Source organism: Panthera onca, chromosome B3 (assembly GCF_046562875.1).
Source record: "Panthera onca isolate mPanOnc1 chromosome B3, mPanOnc1 haplotype 2, whole genome shotgun sequence".
Classification (NCBI taxonomy): Eukaryota; Metazoa; Chordata; class Mammalia; order Carnivora; family Felidae; genus Panthera; species Panthera onca.
Window position 1 is genome coordinate 46,008,050 of NC_138344.1, and position 26,605 is coordinate 46,034,654.

Below are 26,605 nucleotides of genomic sequence, written 5' to 3' on the forward strand. Positions count from 1 at the left end.
TGGGTGGCTCAGTCGGTTAAGCGGCCGACTTCGGCTCAGGTCATGATCTCGCGGTCCGTGAGTTTGAGCCCCGCGTCGGGCTCTGTGTGGACCGCTCACAGCCTGGAGCTTGTTTCAGATTCTGTGTCTCCCTCTCTCTCTGACCCTCCCCCGTTCATGCTCTGTCTCTCTCTGTCTCAAAAATAAATAAACGTTAAAAAAAAAAAACAAAAAAATAAAACCCTTAAGTTTCTTTGCATAAGCCAGCTGCTGTCGGCATTGGATTGTGGAATTTACAGAAAGAGAATAGTTTGTTTCTTCGTCTTTTTTTTCTTTTTTGTCTCACGGAAAAAAAAATGATTGCGGATCATTAGATATTGGCTCTGGGACATATTACGACTCTCTTTGCAAACATCAAAGAGGTCTTTTCTTTCAGTGTATCGATTTTCTTTCATGAAGATCGGAGGGATGGGATCTCTTGTGTTGTCTTGCAGCACCAAGGGCTTGTCCTTAGACACGAACGGCCTCTGAGGCGAGAGGGGCAGCTTCAGACGGTGGGACCGAGACGCCTGAGGAGGGTGCTGGGCAGGGGCGAGGGCGGGGGCAGCCGTGCTCAGAGCAGGCTGGAGGACAGGCAGGCACACGTGGTTTTGTGACCATGTGTCTTTTGCAGCTATGTGCTTATGTTGGTGCCCACATTTGGGCTTAGTACCGCACCACACATGTGATACCCCCGAAGCACTCCCGAACGAGCCTCTCCCAAATGTGCTACTTTGGCACGTGGGTGATTTTGAGCCGAAGACAATCAAGGCCCAAAAGACTCGGGAAGAGCTTCTTGCTTCCCCCTTATTTGCCCCAAAGAATTTGGAGAGGGGAGCTGGTGCAGGAAGAGAGCTCCCACAGCAGAGAGGTGCAGAGTCCGGGTGAGGCGTGGTAAGCCAGAGCTCAGACGGGCCTGTTGGTTGATTCCTGTGTCCCATTGCCTCTGCTTGGTGTGACAAGCATTTGTTTCCCAAACATCTTCCCATCTTCCTGTAAATTAATTTCCTTTTCTTTGAAGCCCCTCAGCCTGCTCCCTTCTCCTTATAAGAGGCCTCAGATGTTTGACTTCTTTAAATCTCTCGTGTCTATGTGAGGTTCTAGTCCCTATAAAATTACGGTCTTCTCCTGCAAATCTGTTTGATGTGAACTTAATTAAGAGACCAGCCAAAAGAACGTAAAAAGTGTTGAGGCACCTGGGTGGCTCAGTCGGTAAGCGTCTGACTTTGGCTCAGGTCACGATCTCACATTTTGTGTGTTCGAGCCCTGCATAAGGCTCTGCATCGACAGCTCAGAGCCTAGAGTCTGCTTCAGACTCTGTCTCCCTCTCTCGCTACCCCTCCCCTGCTTAAGCGCACTTTAGCACGTGCTCTTTCTCTCAAAAATAAATAAACATTAAAAAAATTTTTTCAAATGAACCTCAAAAAGGTCAAGGAAAAATTTTCCTCCCTGACACCCTGTTGTCATGAGCCCGGACACTTCCCCTTTCTGTGGGCAGTTGCCTCTTCTGCTGGGGTTGGAGATGAGGGAGTGTGTGTGTGGTAAGGAGTGGCATCCTGCTTCCTGCTGTTTGTGCCCTAAGTGCTTCATGTGAGAGGGCAATAAGAGCCCTCAACTGAGGGGCTGGAATCCTCTCTCTCGCACCTACTGCCACATGGCCACAAGCCCTCGTACCCTCTCTGAAGCTCAGTTTCCTCATGTGTAAAATGGGCATGTAGAGCACTGTCACAGAGTTGTTGTGAGGATGTGATGAGAAGGCAGGTATAAAAGCGCCCGACTTGTAGAACGTGTTAACCCAGTGACACCTACTCCCTTCCTCTACACAGACCTTACCAGGCACGGTTCTGAGCTGCACCCATAGGTGCCACTTTTAATGGTTCACCCCCGTGCTCAGCCACATACAATCACTTTGTGGCTGAAGAAACAGGCCCACATAGGTTTTGTCACTAGGTCAAGGTCACATATAAGGTTGGCAACAAAGCCAAATTCTGGACATTCCTTATTCCCAATCTCAAGCCTGTGCTGTGTCTACTACACCCATGAGTTTTTCTAGACCTCTCCGTGGAAATCAGCAAAAACCTTCCAAAGAAGTCATCGAGAGAAGCCAAAGACAAACAGACCACCGCCCTCCCCCCCCAACCCCACCACCCAAAGTCAGAGTTTGTCTGGTCAGCCAGGAGGAAAGAGTACTCAAGGAAGTTTGCATAGGTGGCATGAGGCTCAGAGTGTAGGGAGAGAGGGGGAGGAACAGGGAGAGGGAGAGCAGAAGGGGTCGGGGGAGGGAGGGAGAGGGAGAGAGAGAGAGAGAGAGAGAGGGAGAGAAGGGGAAGAACCTGCCTTGGTGCTATGCTCAGGAGGCCATGTGAAGGGGAAGAGCAAGGGCCATGGAATCAGTGAGACCTGGGGTCACACGCTGCATTTGCTACTCACAAACTGTGTGACTATGGGAAGCCTTAATCTCTCTGGATCTCAATTTATTTATTGGGAAATTCACCATAATTCGTTCCCAGCCCCACCCGTTTCAATCTCTGTCTCCCTGTCTCCCTGTTTGGGTTGTCACAAGGATTAAATGATAAAGGAGTACGACATACCCTTCATGGAGCCTGGACAGAATAGGCCCCCTTAAACACAACCTTCCTCACCTCCTACTGGCCTCGTCCTACCCCAGGAGATTAATTAGATGTGGCCTTTGCTAAACAGGACTTCCTCAGGATGGATATGTTCCCCTCTCTTCTCTCTTGGAACCCAGGCTTCTAGGGGCCTCTGGGTGGCTCAGTTGGTTGAACATCTGACTCTTGATTTTGACTCAGGTCATGATCCCAGGGTTGTGGAATTGAGCCCCACATTGGGCTCTGTGCTTGGGATTCTCTCTTCTCTCTCTCTCTCTTTCTCTCTCTCTCTCTCTCTGTTCACCTCCCCCCGACCGTGTCTCTCCCCTGCTGGAGTGTGCTCCTGTGCTTTTTTTTTTCTCTCTTTCAAATAAAAACGAACAAACAAACAAACAAAGCAAAACACAAGCTCCCGGACTGGTGAGGGTTCTTCCTGCGAGACTGAAAATGGAAGTGGACAATAAACTGCCTTGCGTCACTCTCCCCATTCTCTTCCGCTGCTGTGTGTTCTCCCAGTGGGCACTGGGTTCTGGCGAGCCAGCAGTTGTAGGAAACAGATCCTTTGATGGTTTTGTTGAAATATCTTGGGAGGCAGAGGTGGGAGGGTTAAGTTAGTCACCCTTTGTGAAGCTACAATCAGGAGGTGATGTTTATCTTGCCCAGCCAGATCCTGCACTAAAATATATCGTGCAATTAGATGTTCTTGAAAAATATGAATTACGGGTTCTCTGTAACCAGGGTTGGGCAAGTCTCTTCTTTTAAGAATCTATAAGTATTCATCAAATACCAGAGAAATAGGTTTGGGGGGCCCAAGTCAGAGATGATCATGACCATGATGGGTGGAGAGAGGTGTAGTTATGGGGACCTAGATTAAAGGCCTCGTGCCAGTACCATCGATAGAACTTGATGGGATGATGGAAGTGATCCATTTTTGTGGTCTCTGATCTAGCGGCCACTTATTTGAGCACTTGGAAGGCGGTGTGATTGGGGAATCGAATTTTTTATCGTATTTAATTCTAAGTAATTTAAATCGCCACATATGGTGAGCGGCTACCATACTGGATGATGCAGCATTATATGGACCGCAGTGTCCCATGAGCAGCTGCTCCTGACCAGGCAGTCTCAACTGGGGATAATTTCTGGCCATACCTAGGAGAGCTTGATGTGACTCCAGGGATGCTGCTCCCCACCAACGAACAGAATAGGATTTTGCTCACTGGAAGGACTGAAGCAGAACCAGGGAGGATTTGGAGGCCCCAAAGTAGGGAGGGTGTAGTGCAGGTTAGAGCTTGTCACAGGAATCTCGGTTAGAGGCCAACGTGAGTTCTGACCAGTTTCAGACAGTCCTGCCTCATAGCCTCCGTATCACTGGCCTCGTGGGTCCCGTGAACATCAGAAGTGTCTGGAGCAAGATCAGTAGTTGGCAATAAAGACACCTGATTTTTGTCTCCAAGTGACTCATGGCCCATCTTCCTGGGATAGCGCTGAGCATCGACATGTGGGAGGTGGCTGGTCTCCACTGAGCCCTGTGAAGTAGGGACTCTGCCTACTCTGGCTCAACTTATGCTTGAAAAATGAATGAATGGATGAACACATGGGCTTTTGGGAGCTGCTGGGGTGGGGTGGTGCTGCCCTAATGCAACTCTCTGGTCCTCCTTCATAGGAAAGAGAGCCCTGTGAGCTCACACCAGTGGTGTGTGGTGGTTGGGCACGTGGGTCCTTGGTAAAAGGAAGGAACTCAGCCTGGCTGTGTCTACTGGTCTTCCTTTCCCCTCTTCCTTCTCTGTGTGCTTGCCTGGCCCCGCCCCCCATGGCGCCCCCAGTTCTAAGCCCCCCCATAGATGTCCTCTGACTAGACCAAACTCTTCACTTCAGACACACACCTCAGCTCTGGAAGGTGAAAAATGGCCTCCTTTCTTCTCAGCTGATGTCAAGGAGAAAACAAAGCCTTCCCCTTCTTCTCTCCTCCTTCCTTCACCCACACGAACAGACCAGGGGCAGATTACTGAGTTTAAAAATCACTCAGCCAGTTGTTTGGAGGTCCAGATCTAAATGCTGACTATCAGAAATTTACTTTGTGTCCCTGGGCAAATATTTCCCCCATCTGGGCCTGGGTATCTGCGTCCATGAAATGGCAGGGTAGAACAGTCTCTAGAAATGCTAACATTCCACGATTTAAAGTAGATCCAGAGAAATGTGATTATCAGAGGGGCTTAATCACTCCAGGCAGCTTTGCCATTTAAAAGAGGAGATGGTTAACCCAAATGAGTGTCTAATTGGCAGCCTGCGGTGGGAAAGCTCCCTTAAGCAGGAGGCCTTCCAAGTTCACTCGCCTGATCTGGGGTGGTACCTTTCCCTCCTCCACCCCCAAAGGGTCAGACAGCAGAGGGGACCCTCTGTCCCCTCAGGCAGGAAAGGTCCACCTTCACTATAATGCTCTCAGAAGCTATCAGCTGCCCACAGCGGATTTCTGTCATTCCTGGGCTTCACGGAAGGGAAATTTGGCTAGAGAGCAGAAGTTCAGATAAACAGGAATCCTGTGCCTAAAAAATAAATCGCCTGGGAACTTGAACTTGCTAGTGTGATAATAAAAGGAATAGAGGCTGGGGGTCGGATGCACCTGGCTCTTGGCCTCCTTCCAGGCTGTATGGCCGTGGGTGGGTCACTCCACCCAAGCTGTGCTTCCCTCCTCTTTAAAATGAGATCATAACCGGCCCTGCTGACCTTGCTTGGCTGCTGTGGGGACCACAAAGAGTTGACGGCTGCATGTGATGTTTTGTATAAAATGCGGTACACATAAATGCAAAGTGGTGGTGATGGCGTGTTCACCTTCTGCAGCTACAAATATTCTGCACGGTAATAATCAAACAGTGCGGGGCCGAGCTCCTCCCGGCACCGGTGAGCATGTGCAGTGAAACAGTAAGACGCTAAATCACTCACGAGCTGTTTAAAGGATTAGACAGAAATGTTAATAGCAACAGATGTCAGCTTGTTCACTCAAGGAGGACACGACTCTGGCTTCACTGGAGCATTTCTCTGCTGGCTCCAGCCCCAAACGAGGCCACGGCTCTGACCTCTGGTTCAACCCAGAGTGGTCGGGGCTTGGTTTCTGCCCTGAGGTTAAGGATCTGATTGTGAAAGTTGGAAGAAGCCAAACTTCATCTTGGGAGGGTCTCAGTAGAGCAGTAATGTCCGTAAGATCGGCTGATCCAAACTTTAGAGGAAATGAGAAGCTATAAACATAGCCTGGAGCCTTGCTTTTTTTTTTTTTTTTTTTTTTTTTTTTTTTTTTTTTTTTTTTTTTTTTTTTTTCCACGGAGGCTGTGAGCAGAGCTGAGAGCACTTGCTTCTAGTTGGGGTTTGAAGACACCTCCAGGTCCTTGCACAGTGAGACCTGGGTGGTCAGAGTAACTGCTCAGGGCCTTCCGGATCTAACATTCTAGGGCACCATGAACATGGATGGATGAAGAGAGGCTGACCCAAGGATTGTTCCAGAAAGTATCAAGTTTTCTCCTCCTAGCACTTGGCAGCAAGGTGGACACGAGAGAGAGGCCGTGTCCACATCACCGTCTGGAATCTTTGGTTTTAGAAGCACTGAAAGAGCAGAGCCTGAAGTAGCCTCAGGAAAAGACTCAGGGGAACTTCTGACCCTTCCGAAGAGTGGCTGCCTCATGGGCCACCCACACTCACCTTTGAAGGGGGACTGGGCCCGCGTCGCGAGGAAGAGCTTCTTGCTCTTCTTGCCCTGCCACTCCTGGCGGACGTGGTAGCCCAGCGTGTTGCAGTGTCCCTTCTTGCAGCTCAGGCACAGGCCCTGGCTGAAGGTGCCCATGTCGCTGCACTGGTATGCCGTGCTCTGCATGCTTGCGTGCAGCAGGGAGTCGATGAAGAGGTGTACTGAGCGCTCATGGGAGCATTTTATGGTCTGAGTGATGGCTGCAACACAGGGCAGGAACGATGTTATCACCCCTTGATCCAAAGTACCCCCAACCCAAAGGATGATTGTTTTCAGCGCAGATCAGTGGCATGTTGGGAAGGAGGGGGGCGGTTGCTGAGGCTGACCCACTCATCGACTGAAAACTACAGGAGTGGACCCCTCCCAGTCACGTGGTGGAGAGTTGTCACCCCAGGCACCTCAGGGGTGGGGGGCTCCTGAGGGCACCCTGGTGTTTAAATAGGAAGCCTAAGTCACTAAGAAAACACTGAATTATTTAGGAAAACAGGGTAGTGTAATTTATTAAAAAAATATTTATGTCTTGGGGCACCTGGGTGGCTCAGTCGGTTAAGAATTCTACTCTTGGTTTCGGCTCAGGTCATGATCTCACGGTTCATGAGATTGAGCCCAGCGTCAGGCTCCTTGCTAACAGTGTGGAACCTACTTGGGATTCTCTCTCTCCCTCTCTCTCTCTGCCTGCCTGCTCCCCGTTCCCCCTGCTCACACTCGCTTTCTCGCAAAATAAATAACCTTAAAAAATATATGTTTATGTCTTAAATGGTTAAAAATGTGCACGGGCTGATGCCTTGGGTTGAATTAGCTGGAACAGGCTTGTGTGGAATGTCTCTTAACAAAGCTAGGAAAATGACTGCCAGGTTACTCTTGGGGCTCAGCTAATGGTCTGGTGAAAACTGAGGTCTCTCCCACAATGTCTACTCTCTGCCCTAAAGCAGCCATTGCCTCCATTGGGTAACTGGCCTATAAAACCAGCAAGGGGATTGGCCTCTAGAAGGATACATCCTAGCAACCAGGTTTGCATGGGCCTAAACCAAAACAGCTAGTTTAGGAAGTTTATCTAGCATGGATTTTTGACCTTTTTTTTTTTTTTTTTTTTTTTTTAACTCTCCAAATCTTAACCTAGTCTTTAATAAATTATTCCTAAGGAATGTTGAAGAACCACCATAAGGTATGTAAAGTACCTGATGTGGAGGTACAGCACAGGTCACTCTGCCTAAAGGTACTGAAGGCTAAATGCCAAGATTGGACACCTTAATTCTTGGACTAGTGCTGCATTTGTTGTGCACCTACTATGAGGCAGGTACCATGCTGAGGGCTTTCACTCATCCACTTTCTGAATCTTCTCCACTGCTCCTTGAGGCAGCTGTTATAGATGAGAAAATGGAGCTTCAAAGGCATTCACTAACTCATTCAAGCTCACCTAGCCAGGAGGTGCTGAGGTGCTAAAGCAGTTACCAAACTACCTTCTGTTCAGGTGTGTCGGGAGAACCACCCCAGAACAGGATCACTTTAAAAAAAATTTTTTTTAACATTTATTTATCATTGAGAGACAGAGAGACACAGAGCATGAGCAGGGGAGTGGCAGAGAGAGGGGGAGACACAGGATCTCAAGTAGGCTCCAGGCTCTGAGCTGTCAGCATAGAGCCTGACATGGGGCTTGAACCCACAAACCACGAGATCATGACCCGAGCCGAAGTCGGTGGCTTAACCAACTGAGCCACCCAGGTGCCCAGAGAATGGGATCACTTTTAAACTTAAAGGTGAAGAAAACTGAGAAAAACCACCTCAAAACTGGACAAGCAAAATAAACATACTTGGTTCCATCACTTTGAAGGTTAGTACAAGAGAGCAAATGGCACTAAGTGGTCAGAGAGGTACTTAAAATTAGTACTTAACTAGGCAACTAGTTACTAATCCTAGAGGCCTGTGTTGAGCGTTGGGAGGGAGTAGATCTGGGAAGAGGGCTGGTTGGTCAGCTGGTGATGGAACAGGACCCGTGAATGACTGGAGGGACACTAATGGGAGGGGTATGTAAGGAATGGCGAGGGGGAGTTCCCAGAAGGTTCTGTCAGGCGTGGGCGGGTGGAAGGCTGGGACGCCGGCCAAAATGAGATAATGTTGAGTGTGAAGGTCATTCTGATGCTGGAGAGGTGAAGGTGGTGATATAATCACAAGAGAGCATGTTCTCAGCTTGGTTTGGGATGATGGAGGTGGGAAGAAGGTGAGCGGGGGTGGAGGTCTCCAGCTGGCTTAGTGTGAGTTGGCATGTTTTCATCAGGATGATATTTTATAATAATGAGAAATTTGGAATGCCTATGGAATGTATGAGTTTTGCTGACAGTTTTGTTCGTTAATCCTGTGCATATTGTCAATGTGCATGTTCTTGGTTCAGTCTCAGATCTGAGAGAGAAGTGGGATCACAGCCCAGATCATGCCACAATCCAGTTCCTGCCCCAGTGTAAAGGAAGTGACAAATTAGAGCTGAACTTTGAATCCGAAGAATCCCAAGAAGGTCCTGTGGGACCAGCTAGATGAAACCTCATGAGAGTGGAAGAGGGGTACTGCCACGCCAGTCAGACCAAGGATCAAGAAGCTATGCTCGATTAAGTGCGTCCAGAATAGAGAAAGTGCCCCAGAATAGACAAAGTCCCCCGGGGTGAGGAAGCTTCTAGAGAAGGAGAAATAACCACAGGCATCAGGACTCCACTTTCAGAAGGGGTAGTACCCCTGGAAAGACTTTGTTGCATACACTGGGTGGGGCTAAGAGGCAGGGATCCCTTCCTGGGGCTCCCCAGCTCACCGTCGGTACTTAGCCTCCAGTAACCACTGCCAGTTAAAAGTAGGGCCTCCTGGGGGGACACCAGCCCTTACCCACTCCCACAAGCCCTCTCTCCTAGTGGGTTTGGTGACCATAGACCCTGGGCGCCGACCCTTGCTCAACGGTTCCCAGAGTCCCACAGAGCTGGAGATTCACTGGGTCTGGGGGCGGCATACAGGTGTGGGAGGTAGAAGCCAGTGCAGGCTAGTGCTCTCGGCCTGGCCCTCCTTCTCACCATTTAAGCCGTGCTTGCTAATGTGTTTGTAGAGCTGTAGGAAGTGGCAGCCAGGTTGGAAGTAGCCCCCATTGGGGTAGAAGTCATAGTGTGCTATGGGCTGTTTGATGCCCACGCTCAGGCCCATGTGCTCCCGGGTAAAGGTGTGAATGGCGTCCACAAAATTGGCATCATCTGGTGAAAGACGGTCACTGGGCGAAGATCCCTCAAACAGAGGGCCCGCGGCATCCAGCCCTAACAGGAAAGCAACGGTAAGGGTTAGGTGGAAGCAAGGGGACACAAGGAGAATGCCCTTTTTAGTTTTTTGATGTTATTATACATTCACGAGCTAGCAGGAAGAAGAAAATCCTAGGGGATAAGCTTTCTCTAGAAAATCTTGCTATAACCTTTCGCAGTAAAACCACAGTAATTCATGGTGCCGAAAATTAGACACAGGCTGTGCGTTATCTAATGGGGAGAGAGGTCTGCTGGAACTATCCAGTGGTAGAAATAAGGTTATGAGGGAATGCTTGATTTATTTAAGCGAATCAATTTTAAGTACCTCTCAAGCTACTTTCAAGAGCATCTGTTTGCATACAAAAAAAAGCCCGCTGTGCTTATTGTAAGTAGTTCTACCCATCAAAGAAGGAGTTTATTTGCCTGTATGTTGTCAACAATTTCCCTAAATGAGCTGGCTTTTCTCCTACACCAGTGTCATTTCCTTGGACTGTCCAGAACAGCCTTGGGACATCACTGTTCCCCGGTGAAAATGTCATGAGCAAATAGGACGGCTCAAAGCTCTGGTCAAGTGACAGATGTGTGTGCATGAGACTAAGCGCAGCTCCTGGCTGACTGTAGTTGGGGAGTATTTATGCACTCAGAGTTTTTCCTCTGTCTTTTTTCCTTCACCTTCACTGCAAGGACCTTTGATGTCCCACATCAGCCCTAGCTTCCATCCCTGTTGGGGGTGAAGGAATTGATAGGGGGCGGTGAGAGCGCCTGTCTCCAGCTCTCACCCATGGTTACAAATGAAAGATGTCTTGGTGTGATTTTATTCTGTTCTTCATGGGTATGAGTATGAGATGACAGCAGTGATTAGCTGTCCTGCCGCCTCTGACATGAGTGAGCCTGGCTAATAATGCCTGATGTGGCCCATGACGCCAGCCAGAGTGGAGAGGGTGCTGGGGCCTGGGGTCACCTCCCTGCGGTTCTGACTTAGCCTTCGAGGCCTGGTTGCTTGGCAATGGGTCTCATTGGCCTTCTGTGGAAGGTCTGGTCACCCCCAGCCTATGGAGGGTTAAATCACAGAGGTGGGGCCATGAACAGTGGCCTGTGAAGCAGGGCTCTCCAGTCACCAGCAAGATAAAAAATAAATAAATAAAATAAGGGTGAGGAAGTGAGTTCTCATAATGACAAATTTCTTTCTTTTAAATGTCTGCCATTATCTTTTAACTTCTTCTTTGGTGAAGTGATGGGAATCATAGATGTCAGCTGCCAAAAATGTTCTGACTTGATAAAATTAAAGGCCACAACAACGCTAGTCATCTCAAATTTCCTTTGAATTGTTTTAGCCTGTGAAGTATTATTGCTTTGACCTGCTAGGTCTTGAAGGATGAGTAGGAGTTTGGTGGCTAGACCAGGGCTGGGTGGGTAAGTGGTAGTAAAAAGTTCCAGGCAAAAAGAAAAGGACAGGCAAAGGCCCAGAAGCATAGGAGGCAATGGCATGTTTGTGAAGTGGAGAAAGACCTAGTGTCATGGACGCCTGGGACTACGGGGAGGGAACGGCTGGAGGGGAGGTCGGAGAACTCTGGGGCCTTGTTTGGGCTTTCTGAGTTTCGTCCTGTGGGTATCTGGGGGCCTTGGGGACTTGGTTAGGGAAATATCTGGTGAGACGTGTTCTTCAAAAACAGAACTGTGGGGCAGCATGGGGGATGAGGTTGGTGTCTATGATGCCTGGGGGGAAAGACCTTCTCACACAACCCCAGTTCTTTCTGGGTATCTGGGGCCGTTCCCAAGTGAGTGTAGAGCTCCCTGCCTCAGTCCAAATAGGTCCCAGAGTAAGACCCGTATGTTTCACAAACGTGGCTGATGTTACTGCACATTTCAGCCTGTGATTTTTTAACTTGCTCATATTGGGCTTTTTAAACTACAGGTCGAAAAACTCTTTGCTGGTAGAACAGTGTATAGAAAGCCTACTTTTTAGGTCCTATTTGGCATGACTACGAGAGGCACCTGTTGGAGGAGAGGCACCAGAAGTTGAGGCTGTAATTTATTCTGAATTCTCGAGGAAAAGCAGTCTGTGACAGTGGTCATGTTTGACGCCCCGTAACCAGTCTTCCTGTGAACACCGGCGCCGCGTGAAGGAAGCTGGGGACCTGGTAATTACGGGACTGCTGTAGAAGCGGGTCCTGCACACGACCACCCCCGCCTCTCCCCCCGCCCCCGTCTCCCCGCCCCCCGTGGTTGTTAGTTATCAGGCACGGTTACCTGTAATTCTCCCGATCTTGTGCTTTCCGCCGATGTAACTGCCAGTGAATCCTGCGACATGTGCACCCAGGCTGTACCCAATTAGGTGTACATTGCTTCGAGAAAACTGAACAGATTCCTGGAAGACAGAGGCAAGATGGTTACAGGGGAGAGCTGCTGGACGGTAACCTCGTGTGGGTCCAGCTTGTTCTTGGCTCCCACCCTGTTCTTTGCGCTGGGTGGCAAATGAGGTGCTTAATTCATCCTTCAGACCCAAACTGGTTTCTCACCTTTTTTTTTTTTTTTTTTTTTTTTTTTTTAAGTTTATTCATTTTGAGAGAGAGAGAGAGTGCACAAGCAGGTGACGGGGAGAGAGAAGGAGACACAGAATCCAAAACAAGCTCTGTGCCATGAGCTCAGAGCCCCACATGGGGCCTGAACTCACGAACTGTGAGATCATGACCTGAGCTGACATCAGATGCTTAACCGACTGAGCCACCTCGGTGCCCCTGGTTTCTCACTTTTGCTGGCTCCCACCTTTCAGTCTCAGCTACCTGGGACCCTGCCTGGTGATGCTGCCCCTCTGCCTGCCTTTATTAGCACCTTAATGCCTTGCACGGTGATCCTGTTCATTTGCGTGGGGTTTGATGGTGTTACAGGTATGTTTAGATCCCTCAGCACATCCTAGGGAGTGAGCATAAAAGAAACAGTGGATGGGAGAGGGGAAGATAGTTCTGCAAAGTAGGGGTTTAAGCAAGGCATCTGAGGGAAACCTGATGTCCCATCTCCACCCCTGCCCTCCCATTTCTACAGGGTTAGCAGAGCTGTCCTCCCGCCTGGGCTGCTTGGAGACCAGCTTAATTCACTGACACTTACGGGAAGGGAGAGGAAGGGAGGGAAGGGGAGGTCGGGGCAGGGCTCACCTCCAGCCACCGGATGAGAGCGGCCACCTCACGGCCCACGAGGCGGGTGTTGTGGACAGCCATGGTGTAGTGGTGGTAGGCCAGGGTGAGCCAGTCCGCCAGCCCCACGTTCACTGGCTGGGCCAGCCCAGACTTCAGTGCGGCAACCATCTGCCAGATCCAGTCTTCCAGAAAGCCATCCACCTGCACGTGGGCCCACAGAGTAGTCAGTGTAACCGGGAGGGGCCAGAGGGGCCTCTTCTTTCTCTCGCTTCACTTTTTAAATTCTCCAAGTCTTGGCTAACTAATGCTGGATCCTTCTTTCCAGAAAAAAAGGCTTCGGGGTGGGGGGAGGGAGGGGTCTCTCGACCTTGGCACTACTGACATTTTGGGCCAGATCCTTCTTCTTGTGGGGGCTGTCCTGTGCGTTGTAGCATATCCAGCAGCATCTCTGGTCTCTGCCACATAGGTGCCAGCAGTACCCTTCCCGCCAAGCTGTGAAAACCAACAATGTCTCCAGGCTTTGCCAAATGTCCCCTGGGGGCTACCCCTGGCCTCCAACTGAGAGCTGTTCTCTTAATGTGTCCCTATTTTAAGAGTTTCTGAGCCTTAAAATCATGGAAAAGTCTGTGTAACCAGGTGCTAAAGCTGACCTATCCTTTGAGCATCAGCTCTGGTACCTTCGGCTCCAGGAGGGAGGCCTGCTGGGCCATGGCCACAGCCACGGCTCTGAATCCCAGCTCCTTTGCTCTCCTCTGGCCCACTCATCTGCTCGCTTTCGAGGGAATAAAGCACCATGGGCTGGAGCATGGCAGGAGCTCAATACCCGTTTATGGAGAAACTTTCTGTGTATGCGCCTTGTTTGAGAACCAGCCTGCAGGGTACTCCTGACAGGCTCACAGAACAAAGACATTTGTGTTGCGCCTGCAAGGACAAATAGGAGTTCACTTACAAGAATAAGGGTGGCTGGTGAGTGTGGGGCACGGCTCTCTAGGGTGGTCCAGGCAGAAGGAAGAGCACACAGAGTTAGGAAAGGGCCCCGCGGTGTGTTTAGGGAAAGAGTCTGGTGTGGCTCAAGACTAGACAGTGGGAGGCAAGGCTGGAGAACAATACTGATGACGCGGCAGGTCATTCCTAGGTCAGGTGGGTCCACTTACTCATGTTCACCCAGTGCTTTTCGTGTGCGTAGGGCACCTTGGGTTCAAATCCAGACTCTGTCAGTTACTAGCTGCGTGGCCTTAGGCAAGTTAGTTAACTTTTCCATGCCTCAGTTTCCCCATCTGGAAATGGGGAAAATAATAGCGCTTTTTCCAGGATTGTCGTGAAGATGAAATCAGTTAATAGATGGAAAGCACTTAGAACGCCGCCTGGAATGTAGTAAGCACTCAGGAGATGTTAGTTACGCAGAGTTATTTAGTTATGCAGTTATGTTAATAGTTATTTACATAGCGATGCAGCTGTTGTTGTTGTTATTACTAGTAGTAATAGATATATTCCCATCTAGATTTTAAGAATGAAGAGTGCATTCTGGTAAAAGACCCTGGCAAGAAAACCCTGCTATCTTCATGTAGCATTTTGTAAACAAGATACTTATTTAGTCATTAATTCAGTTAACAAATATTTTTGGAGCACCTTACATATAATGGATACTGTTCCGAAGGAGAAGAGGGAGAACACTGTAGGCAGAAAGCATAGCCTGAGCCAAGGCCAGGAGGAGAGAAATCACAGGAGAGTGGAACGAGCTCCAAGCAGTTGAGTGTTGCTGGAGTCTAAGTGGGGCGCAGGGAAGGTGAGGGGAGGCAGGGAGGGTGATGGGGGCAGGAGGAGTGAGGAGGGCAGGAAGAGTGAGGAGGGCAGGAAGAGTGAGGGGAGCAGAGAGGGTGAGGGGGGCTGGGAAGGTGAGGGGGACAGGGAGGGTGAGGGGGGCAAGGAAGGTGAGGGGGGCAGGGAGGGTGATGGGGGCAGGAGGAGTGAGGAGGGCAGGAAGAGTGAGGGGGGCAGGGAGGGTGAGGGAGGCAGGGAGGGTGAGGGGGGCAGGGAAGGTGAGGGGGGCAGGAAGGGTGATGGGGGCAGGAGGAGTGAGGAGGGCAGGAAGAGTGAGGGGAGCAGAGAGGGTGAGGGGGGCAGGGAAGGTGAGGGGGGCAGGGAGGGTGATGGGGGCAGGGAGGGTGAGGGGGGCAGGAGGAGTGAGGAGGGCAGGAAGAGTGAGGGGGGAAGGGAAGGTGAGGGGGGCAGGAAGAGTGATGGGGGCAGGGAAAGTGAAGGGGGCAGGGAGGGTGAGGGGGGCAGGGAAGGTGAGGAGGGCAGGAAGGGTGATGGGGGCAGGAGGAGTGAGGAGGGCAGGAAGAGTGAGGGGAGCAGAGAGGGTGAGGAGGGCAGGAAGAGTGAGGGGGGAAGGGAAGGTGAGGGGGGCAGGAAGAGTGATGGGGGCAGGGAAAGTGAAGGGGGCAGGGAGGGTGAGGGGGGCAGGGAAGGTGAGGGGGGCAGGGAAGATGAGGGGGGGAGGGAGGGTGAGGGGGGCAGGGAGTGTGTAGTGGGCAGGGTCAGAGGGAGAGCACCTGGAAGAAGCCCCAGCTGTGCTGTGTGCAGCCTTTGTGACTTGGTGGCTCTCAGCTCCAGCTTCTCCTCCACCCCTTCGCACATCTCTCCTCTGGATGCATTCCTTCCTTCCCACTTTCTCTCTGTTTTCTTGTAAGGAAAGTCTGTTTGGCTAAAGCAGCTGAAGAAATAGGATACTCTTCTCTACAGTGACTTGCCTCCTTCTAATCCATATCTTCCCGCAGGGTTCCCTTTAAAAACATGTTTCATCTTAGCATTCTGCCCTGTTTTTCTTAAAGAAGCATGGATTGAGCTCCTACCCCAGCTGGAGAAAGCCACAGCTAGGAGTTTGCAGTGTGAAGCCTGCTGCAGAATTGGGGGGACCATTCAAACCCCTCTGACAAAGGCCCAGTGAACTGGGAGTCTTTAAGAGTGTGAACTTGGAGTGTGAGTGTTCTGGGTGAATTTGTGTCCACTGTTGGCTGTGTGACTATGGTAGCTGCTTGACCTCTCTGAGTGCATTTTCCTGATGTGAGAGATACTAACCCACCTAGTAGGGAGGTGTGGGGATTAAATGGGTTGATGTATAATGTAAAGGGTCTAACTTACGGTAAGGCTTCAATCTATGTTAGGTCTCTTCTTTAGCAGCAGGAAAACCCATCACCACCCTCACTGTGGACCCTGGGGTGTTAGGAACCTCCACTTCCTTAGGGTGGGAGCTCTTTGAATCCTATGGGGAAGCTGCTAGCAGGCTATAGTCACCACTCCTTTCCCCTGTAGCAATGGCAGCACCCCACCTCGTGGCTATACCCATGTGGCATCACCACGTGGTCTACCACGTGAGACCAGGAACAGGGTCTGTTTTGTTCATGGGGGCTGTGTGCCTGCACATAGCAGGCTCTCCTTGAATACATGTGGAAAGAGTGGCTGGTGGGTTGACGGGCTCCTTTTGTTCTCTATGGTAGGAGAGATGAGGGTTTCAAGAGTATTTTTTTTTCTTTTCCTTTCTTTCTTTCTTTCTTTCTTTCTTTCTTTCTTTCTTCTTTCCTTCCTTTCTCTTTCTTTCTTTCTTCCTTCTTTCTCTTTCTTTCTTTCTCTCTTTCTTCCTTCCTTCCTTCTTTCCTTTCTCTTCCTTCCTTCCTTCCTCTTTCTTTCTTCCTTTCTCTTCTTCCTTCCTTCCTTCCTTCTTTCCTTTCTCTTCCTTTCTTCCTTTCTCTTCCTTCCTTCTTCTTTCTTTCTTTCTTTCTTTCTTTCTTTCTTTCTTTCTTTTCTTTCTTTTTTTCTATTTCATGCTGAGTGAGGAGCCCAATGCAGGGCTCACGACTGTGAGATCATGACCTGAGCCAGGGTTAGACACTTAACTGACTGAGCCACCCAGGAGTCCCAAGAGTATTTTTCAACTAGAAGTCAGGGAAAGATTTCCAAGTCATGAAATAGACCCCCCAAATCTCTGGAGGTTTCAAGCTGTCAACTGAGCTTCAAATCGTGGGTTGTTGGGGAGCCAGGGAGGTACAATTTTGTCTGGGAGACAAGTCCTTGCTTAGTTTGAGTTCAGTCATTGCCTACAATATTCTTTCTCCCCCTTGTCCAGGATTTTCAGCATCCGAGAAGGGCTACATTTTCCTTAAGAGGCTGCATGTCTCAGTCACATTTCTACTTAGCTATGGCCAATGACTGTAACTGGAAGCATTTCACAGATGCTTCTGGGTAGCTAACCAAAAAAGTACCACTCTTTTATAGCAAAAGCCATTGGATTGTATACTTTAAATGGATGAGTTACATGGTATGTGAATTATATCTCAATAAAGCTGTTTAAAAAAAACTCTACTCCTTGACTCCTTTGTGTACACCCTTTACTAATTGTGCTTCCTGGAATAAAGATGTGACGACTGGTGCTCTGGCTGCCATCTTGGATTATAAGGACAAATGCTACAGTCTAAGGGTGGCAGACTACTAAGCTGGAAAGGAGCTAGGTCCCTGAGGACTTGGACTGCATACCTCCAGACTGTTGTGTGAAATAGGAACAAACTTCTGGTTTATTTGAACTATTGCCAATTGAGTTTCCGTTACTTGCACCTGTATTTAAACCTTACAGTTGCAACATTTCACTGGGAGACTATGTCTTCTGTGGCTTCCTACCTCCTCTTGTGAAACATGCAGATTCACTTGCATGGACTGCAATCACTTATGGGCCTTCATGTGCTGTGTGATTCTTTGAGCTGTATTTTATTATCTGAAATGTGGAGATAATTCTATTTTCCCTATCCTGCTCATTCATGGCATTGAGATAATCAATGAGATGCTGTGTGGGGAAGCACTTGGAAAATTAGAATGTGCTTTACATTTTAATATTATGCATGAAGTTTTTATCACTGGTTTCCTATCTTTTTATTAAAATTGGACACATGAGGGAGAAAAAAACAGAAAATGTAAAAGCAGAGAGAAAAAAGGCATGTCAGCATTTCCTACCGACCACCCGTGGATTATCATCACCAGAGGCAGAGAGGAGTTGAAGCCACACTGCTGTAACGTGTCTGGGTGATTGAGCTGAATCTGACAGCCCTTATCCGTTTCTTCTTGAAAAAGCAGGAATCTGATCTCTGTCTCCTGCGATGCTTTCTTTGTTTCAGCAGCTCTCGGTCTTCTTCCAAATGGCCCTGGAATATAAGATTGGAGACAGTATTTACCCTGGCATCTGTTCTGCTTCTGCCAGCTCTGGGACAGCCCAGAAGTTTCTAAAAGCACCAGCCAGCGGGGTTGCTGTGAGGTGCTAGAGGTAGGCACGAACTGCAGCTTCAGGGAACCCAAAAGAGCGTGTCCAGCAGAATGGCCATTTCTCCCCTGGGAGATGATGAAGGCTGACCGAGGACAATCGAACACAGAGGTGGAGGGACCAGATCCTCCGTCCTGCCACCCTGGGGACTATGGGATCAGCCAGTCAGACAGTGGAGTAACTCAGAGACGCTAGGGATATGGAAGAGGCAGTTGTGGAAGATGAGTATTTCACCCCAAATCACACTGCCGGTAAGTGGTGGAGTCAGGATTTGAACCCACACCCTCTGAATCCAATTGCCTACATCCCTATGCTGCAGAAACCATGAATAGAGCACCTTTGTTAGATGACACTATGTATTTGCTCGTGTAGCTCAGCCTGTTGTCACTTGTAGTCAAATTATACTATGCAGACTTGCACAGACCAGGTAGGGTTGGGGCAGAGAGGATCTCAAAGGAGTGGCTGATTCTGCTTGATGGAAGGAGTAACATTCAGAGAAGACTTTTCAGGGAAAGTGATGCTGATCCTGCCTGGAAGGATGGACAAGGGCTTTTGGGGGGTGGGTGCATCGGTGGCGGGAGAGAGCAGGGCTTTCTGAGCTGGGGGAACAGAAGAGTTAGGGCTCAGAGGGTGGTACCTTGTGGGCATGAGGAAGAGGAAGACAAGGCTGGGCAGTTGGAATGTCCTGGGCCCTGGGATGCTGGGGAGTCTGGACTTGATGCCCTAGATGATAAGGCTGCTGCTAAGGAGTTTTTCAGTAGAAAAGGATAAATGTGTATCCATTTGGAATCTTTCGAAGACTGTGGAAGAATGAGATAGGCAGCGAAAGATTGTTTTCAAGATTTTACCTTCTGTTGTTTTTTCAAAATGCCTTCTAGTCTCTCTTTTAGGGGAGCCTAACCTTGATCTTGAGCCATTTTGGAGTTGTAGTGAGCAGTCACACAACTCTGTCAGGCAGCCCAACAGCTGTCAAGGCCGTGGTGTTGGCCAAAGACTGATGCCTCTGCTCAGGGGCTGGGAGAAGCCCGGGGAGGTGTTAGTTTCTCAGGTTGTGACAACAAGATGGGTGACATCTTTTCTGCCATGATTAGGGATCAGGCTGGGAGCTGGGGAAGGTTGCCCTCATCCTCCCTTCCAGCTCAGGGTGGGGTCTCCAGGACTGAGGGGCAGCCATAAGACCACACCAGCATTTTTGGTCAGTGAATTCAATTGAGTCCAATTACTAAGGATCCCGACCATTCATTCTGAGCATAAAGTCATTCAGGCTTCTCAGACATTAAGTCTTGGGCTTTTGGTTTCAGGGGACAGCAGGATAGACAGATGATGAACCTAACAAAGTGCAAGGGGAGGTATTAATGAAACCAATTTTCCTACCCAAAGGTTATTAATTTGAAAGGTTATTAATTTCCTGCAAAGGGCAATGATTTTTCACTATGATGACAGAGTGAAATGCATCATATTTTATTAAAGGGAGATGTGAGTGAGACTGCAGTACTGCTCGGTGATAATTAAGAAAATGTCTGCCACCCGTTTGGCTTTCCCAAGCTTGGAGGCTGCTTGAACTTGTCCTCATCCTTGCCAGGGGGGTTCCCAGCTCATGCTCCCCATTTCACTGGCTGCACCGCCCTCCCGGTCTTCTAAGTAGAAGCTTAAGTGTCACCTTGATCCCCTACACCAGCCTTCCAGTCAATCTGAAGCTTTGGGTTCCCAAATATGCCTAGAATCCAGTTCTCTAGCTAAGGAGCACACTGTTTCTTGCTTGGTTGATTGCAACAGCCTCCCAACACCTCTCTCTCTCTCTCTCTCTCTGTTTGATCATGACATCATCTCTCACACTGCTTCTCAAAGAATCTTCCTAGAACAGGAATGACTATCATATCCATTAGTGACTTTGAGCTTCATAGTATTGTAGCCAAGGCTACCACCCAGTGATAATCCCTCGCTCCCCAGCTCCTCCCCTCCTGCTCCCCACTGCCAGTGGTTCCCTGCACCTCTGTACTCTCACAAACTCCCCCCTCCCCCATCTCTACTGCTCCATGGTAAGCCCCGGACCATCCATTAAAATGGAACTCAGCCATCATACCCTCCAGGAAGCCTTCTCATCTAGTCAGAGATCATTACTTCCTCTTGCCGCCAGCACTGTATTGCATCTTTGATTCTAATGTGCTTGTCATGGGACCTGGTAATTTATTTGTTTAGGTGTGTGCTGTTTCCTCCACCAGGCTGTGAGCTCCCGGAGGGCAGTGCTGGTAGGTGCTCAATAAATGCTTACTGAATGATGCGGTATTCCATGCATCCAGGTCTCAGGTCAAAGGCTAAGGTTTGATTTGTCCGCCACGTATGCACTGGTACTAAATGTAACCAATTTTCTTGTACTTAGTGATGGAATAGTTATATCTTCCTTTGTTTCAGGATAGCTGACTCAAATGCTAAGAAAACTATAAATGAAAATAAAACGGGGATAGAAATAGTACCTATCTCATGAAGTTGTTACAAAGATTAAATAAGATATTTGTAAAGAGCTCAGAACAATGCCTGGCACATAATTAGCACCTATGTGAGGCTGTGTTGTTAAAATAAATACCAACTGGAGCATCCAGCATCCTGCATTTTTGATCTGTGAGATCCTTTCTTTCTGTGAAAACTTAGCCCAGTTGCCCTCTCAGGACCAATTCTGTCTTACGTGCATTTACTCTGGATTTGGCTGGAGAATAAGCTTGGCCGGGTGTCTAGGGCCTCAAGGCTCTTCGGGAGAGTCCTATGGAGAAACAGCTGTCAGAAGGAGAAGCCCTCAAACAACTGAACTGAACTGGCTTCTCCCTTTTCTTCCTGGCTTGGCTTTCTTTTGGCACGCATAGGAGTGAGGAAGTTATGTTGTATGTATGTGTATATTCAATCATTTATTTCCTCAACAAAAACTTATTAGCATATTTTATTATATTATGCCTTGGGCCTGGCTAGGTACTCTTTGAAGGCACACAGGACACCGCCTCTGTTTTTCAGGAGTCCCCAGTCTGGTGGGAGAGGCAAGTGTGAGAACCACTCATTGCATGTGGTTGCTGTAGGTGCTGCAGGGGAGGGGTGCCCTGAATAGGGGCTAGAGATGTCCAGAGAAGATGAGGCATCATTTGAGTCTAGAAGGATGAAAGATGCTTTAGGAGCTCACATCTAGGACAAACTGCTGAAGAAAGTGAGACTCTGGTATCTAAAAAAAAAAAAAAAAAAAGATTTCGTGGAGGACATGAGTGTTGAAGGGCTGTTATGGAGAAGAGAGCCTAGAATTCTTTTATGCAACTCTAGGAGATAGAAATGGCATCAGTGAGTGGGTGTGACATGGCAGAAAATTTTAGACTTTAAGTAGTTTACAAAAATTTATAGTTGAAGAAATGGGGACAACGAGAAAATAAGGGCAGTAAAACAACAAAGACAGAAATGCTGATAGATTAGTACTCTAAAAGGCACACTGTGTGATCATGTAATGTTGCTGAAGATAGGCCACAGATTTTATTATGAGCTTCTTATTGGCCAAATCGGAGAGGGAAACAAGAGCAATTATAGGATTCATGGCGTCCAGTGGCTCACACATTTCTGGTCCTTGAGCCTGAGATGGCTTCCTTCTATGTTATTGTGAAAGGAGTCCACCGGGTGAGGCAGTGGCCACTGTCTTGAACACCATTCCTGCAAAATATGCAGTAGTAAGTTTTACGTGGTTGACTCTGAGAGTCATAGTGCCAAACAGCATTTGAGTCACAGCGAATCTCTGTGAGGCTCTTCGCTATATTGCAGCAGTCGTCTCTGGGACCGAGGGAGGCAGGGGCCACTTCAGGTCACATTTTGGGTAACAGGAAGAGGTAGAGCTCCAGAGCTTGAGTGTCTGCGTTTCCATGGGGGCAGAGTCTGATTGTCCCCTTCACAGAACACAGAGAATGCTGGTACATTCTGGGCGGAGCCATGGCGTCAAGGATGCACTGCTATCACCCATACCCACATGTATACCAAAATGTTTCCCAGGCTCTAGCCACTCATTGTAGCCAGCTCTTGACTGGGCACCTCTCCCAGTGGATCCTTTCGGTACTGCGAACCCAGTGTAGCCAAACTGAATTTATTTTCTTTCCTCTCAATCCATTTTTCTTCCTTTCTCTCTACATTTCCTACTATGATTCAAAACACCATTATTTGTCCATGCTATTGCTCAAGCTAGAAAACGGAGAGCTGTTCTAGAATGCTTTTGGGTCACCCAATACTGAGGACCCATCCTCAGGATTATCGTCTCTGTCCCTTGCCACTGGCCTAGTCTAGAACTTCATGCAATTTTTTTTTTAATTGTGAAATTGTAATAGAGTCTTAACTTTTATTTGTAGAATTAATACAAACTCATTGTATATGCATAAATAATTTGAAAAATGCTGAAATGAGTAAAGAATCTCACTACTGAGAGAAAAACACAAGTAATGTTTGGAGTATTTCCTTCTAATCTTGTGGAGATATTCGTTCCATAGATATTTATTTGGACTATCTAAAATCGAAATCATACGACGCAAATGGTTTCATATCCTTCTTCACCTGTCTTAATAATTTTCCTATAGCATTACAAATTCTTTTTGTACATGCTTTTGAGGGGTGCCTGGGTGATTCAGTCAGTTAAGCATCCGACTTTGGCTCAGGTCATGATCTCACAGTTTGTGAGTTCAAGCTCCTCATTGGGTTCTGCGCTGACAGCTCAGAGCCTAGAACCAGCTTCGGATTCTGTGTCTCCCTCTCTCTCTCTGCCCCTCCCCTGCTCATGCTCTGTCTCTCAAAAATAAATAAACATTAAAAGAAGAAAAAAACATGCTTTTGAAAAGTGGCATAGTTTGTGTACTTATTCCATTACTGTTGGACATTTAGGTATTTTTTTTTTTTATTACAAACAATGCTCTGATGACCATCTTTATACATAAATCTTTGTCTAGAAAATCTATGACTATTTTCTTAGTCTAGACTTTTGAAAGTAGAATCATTAGCTCCTTAGGTGTGATCTTGTTCATATATCTTTATATATGCATATATATTCAGACTGACTTTCTGCACTTTTTAAGCCACTATTTATTGAGTGTTTCCTCTGTGCCAGGCACTTTTCTAACAGTCTTCTTTGCATTAACTCATGTAAACCTCACAGCAACTCTGTGAGCAAGTTGTGAGAACACACCATGATTCTGTTATGAGTGAGGAAATACGTTCCAATTGTATTTGATAGGAGTATCTCCTTCCCCGGGTGCGTCTTCTATAATTGTTATTTTCTCCTGTCTTTAGAAGAGATAAAGACACACCAGTGATAAGAACCTGGGGATGAGGCTATGGTTTTGAGAGACTATTAAACGTAAACGGTGGAACCCTTTGAAGGAGTCAGCCCCTGTCACCTGGAAAGTGGATTGACGGACTAAGGAGACTTGGGGTTGCCCTCTGCATGACAGCAAGTTCCTGGGGCAGCAGAACTTCCTCAAAATCAATCAGAAGCAGAAGCTGGGTGCAGGCCATTGCATTTTCTAATATTAGATTCCTTGCAGCAAATGATTTCTCCATTCCTAAGTCAGTCCCCAGGTTTGAGGTTCCTAATGTTTCGTATAAGAACAAATTATTTCATTTTCTTTTGGGTAAGGACATCATTAGGTGGTGACTTCAGGCAAATGAGCTGGCAGAGGAGAGAGCCACGGATTCTGCAGTAGAAGGCCTTGGTAGTAATCATTCTGTTTTCTGCCCGTGATGCCTGGGCTGGGTGCCTCTGCTCAGTTCCAGGTTTGTTGAGGACTTCGTGTGACTAGTGCTGAGGACACAAGTGCATAATACAGAGGCCACAGGTATTAATATGCCTTTCACAGAGTTGTTTGTGAAATGTCTTAATGTTCATTTTTTAAATTGCTAAACTGTGTGTGTGTGTCATTTAATAAACTTTGTGACTTTGTTATTACACATTGCTGAAAATATTCTTAGACCTGGGACTAATGAGAGGGGTCCTCCGGAAGATCCCTCTGGAAACTTGTCCGACCGTGTCTTCTGTTCAGGATGGATGGAACCTACTAGAAAATTGTAGTCATAGCTCTTCCTGACTGCTGTGGTCATGCCTGTGATGTGTACATACACAACACTGACTTCAGAATTTCTAGCATGATGGTAGGATGGAAAAACTTGAATGAGAATTTAGTCATAGCTGGGTCTTTAGAGATTCAGTTCTTAGCTGTTGCTGATCTTTGGTGATAAGCAGATTGGGCCCATGGCTGTGATTAGGAATGCTTCTCTGACTCCCACCATCTTGAATTTTTCCTGTCGTCATTTTGCTGTGAAATAAGATGATGACATAAGGGATGGAAGGAAAGCTATTTTCACAAGTCTGATTTATTCTGTTTTCTTTGTCTACTTTGGCCTGATTTTGCTAGCCATCCTATAGCCTGAGACTACAATTCATTTTTACTTGGAGATTCCAGGGAAGAAAGTAACTCTAGGCTGAGTTTTCTTGCTGGAGATATTTTTTTTTTCTTCCAGACTTTCTTCTTAAGTTGTACACCTCTGCGAGAATCAGAATGAGTTTTTGTCTTTCAAAAAATCTGATTATGAAAGAGTATGCCATTCAGAAAAGTTTCCCATTTGTACTGGAATCCTCTGGAGGTAATGGTGCTTAATTCCTTAAAGTGGTTCCAAGGTCATGGTCACATTCTGCCCTGAACAGTTCAAGGAAGGGTGACCACTTGTCCTTTCAAGCTAGAATGAGTTGGTCACTCCAGTTCAAGGGCAACCGAGTGAATAAGTGGAAAAAGAAATGATAATAAAAATTGCCATCCTTGTTGATGATTATTCTGAGTTTTTAATTCAACATCCAGTGTGTGATGTACCTTCCTGCCTGGTCTTTCCTCCTATGGTCCCCTGGCCTGACATGCTCAGCTGTTGTGTCCTATTTGACTAGTTAATATCATTCTTTCTCAAAGTCAAAATGCAATCTTCATTTCCTCAGGGAAAATCTCTCTGAGTTTCCTGACTTGGTCACATCTTCCTATTATTTGTCCTTTTAGGTGATTTCACAGTTATAATTTTCTAATTGAGCAGTCATTACATAAATATCTATCTCCTATATTTGATGATAAGCTCCATGAAAGAAGAACCTAGGTCTGGTTTTGCTCACATTAAAACTTTATCCAGTAGACCAAGGGGCTGTGGAGTGTCGTGGCCAGGCATCCAGACTAGGAGCCACGTGGCTTGGGTTCAAGGTCCACTTCTGATATTTACTACTTGTGTGACCTTGGGCAAATTTCTTAACCTCACCGTGCCTGAATTTTTTCATTGTATCATCTTTAAGATGGAGGTAATAATAGTACCTATATTAGAGAATTATTTGTTGAATTAGTATTAATACATTCTGTAATAGTGCCAGACATGTAGCATGTGCTATGTAAATGTTCACTATTATGAGTTTGCCATAAAAAAATGTTGGAGGAATGAAAATCATCTTGAAATGGATCACCGACCTAAATTTAGATGCAAAACCCATAAAAATTCTAGAAGAAAACAGGAGAAAATCTTGATGACATTGAGGAAAGCAAAGGTTTTTTTGTTTTGTTTTTTGGACACCAAAACACAAATCATGAAAGAAAAATTTGATAAATTAAATACATCTGATCTTAGAAATATTCCACTGAGCAAATGAAAAGCCAAGCCAGACTGGGGGAAAATATTCAAGATACATATATCTGACAATGGACTTTTATCCATAATATGTAAAAAACACTTACAGTTCAAGCATAAAAAGACAAACAACCATTTATAAAATGGGCAAGAGGTTTAAGCGGCTACATCTTATAAAAAGATACACACATAGCATAGAAGCACACAAAAAGATGCTCAACATCATTATTCATGAGAGAAACGCAAATTTAAACCTCAGCGAGATACCACTTCTCCTCCTCTAAGATGGCTAAGATGAAAAAAGATGGACAGCATCAATTGTAGGTGAGGATGTGGAACAGCTAGAATTTTTCACGCATTGCTGGTGGGATTGCAAAACACTGCAGCCACTTTGGAAAATTGTTTGACAATTTCTTATAAAGGTAAATGTACCATAAGCTCATCAAGTCCAAGCCTCAGAGCTTACCCAAGAGAAATTCAAACATATGTCCACACAAAGATCCAAGAGTTTACAGCAGCTTATTCACAGTAGCCCCCAACTATTAGCAACCCAAATCCCCATCAACTGGTAAATGAGTAAATATATACAGGAATCTACCACAATGGAATACCACTCAGCAATAAAAGGGAACAGATTTGTGATCCATGCAAGCACGTAGCATGGATGAACCTAAAATGCATTACACTAAGTGAAAGAGGCCGAACTTGAAAGGTTGCATACTGTGTGATTCCATTTATATCACATTCTGGAGAAGGCAAAGCTAGCCCTGGAGAGCTGACCAGTGGTTTCCAGGGGCCAGGGACAGAAAAGGCAAAAGGGAATCTTTTGGAGGGATTGAAACGTTCTGTATTTTATGATGATAATGGTTCCTTAAATATAC

The 26,605-nt window shown here is 47.2% G+C and overlaps 1 protein-coding gene across 1 annotated transcript in view; it reads right to left on the minus strand.

Moving 5' to 3' along the window:
- LIPC (lipase C, hepatic type) overlaps positions 1–26,605 on the minus strand; it is a 138,392-nt gene that overhangs the window by 12,466 nt on the left and 99,321 nt on the right. Inside the window, exons 2-6 of the mRNA XM_060618393.3 lie at positions 17,768–17,955; positions 12,782–12,964; positions 11,880–11,997; positions 9,414–9,647; positions 6,318–6,563 (exon numbers count right to left, since the gene is read on the minus strand). Of these exons, the coding sequence (XP_060474376.2) occupies positions 6,318–6,563; positions 9,414–9,647; positions 11,880–11,997; positions 12,782–12,964; positions 17,768–17,955 (969 nt within the window). The remainder of the gene's footprint in view (positions 1–6,317; positions 6,564–9,413; positions 9,648–11,879; positions 11,998–12,781; positions 12,965–17,767; positions 17,956–26,605) is intronic.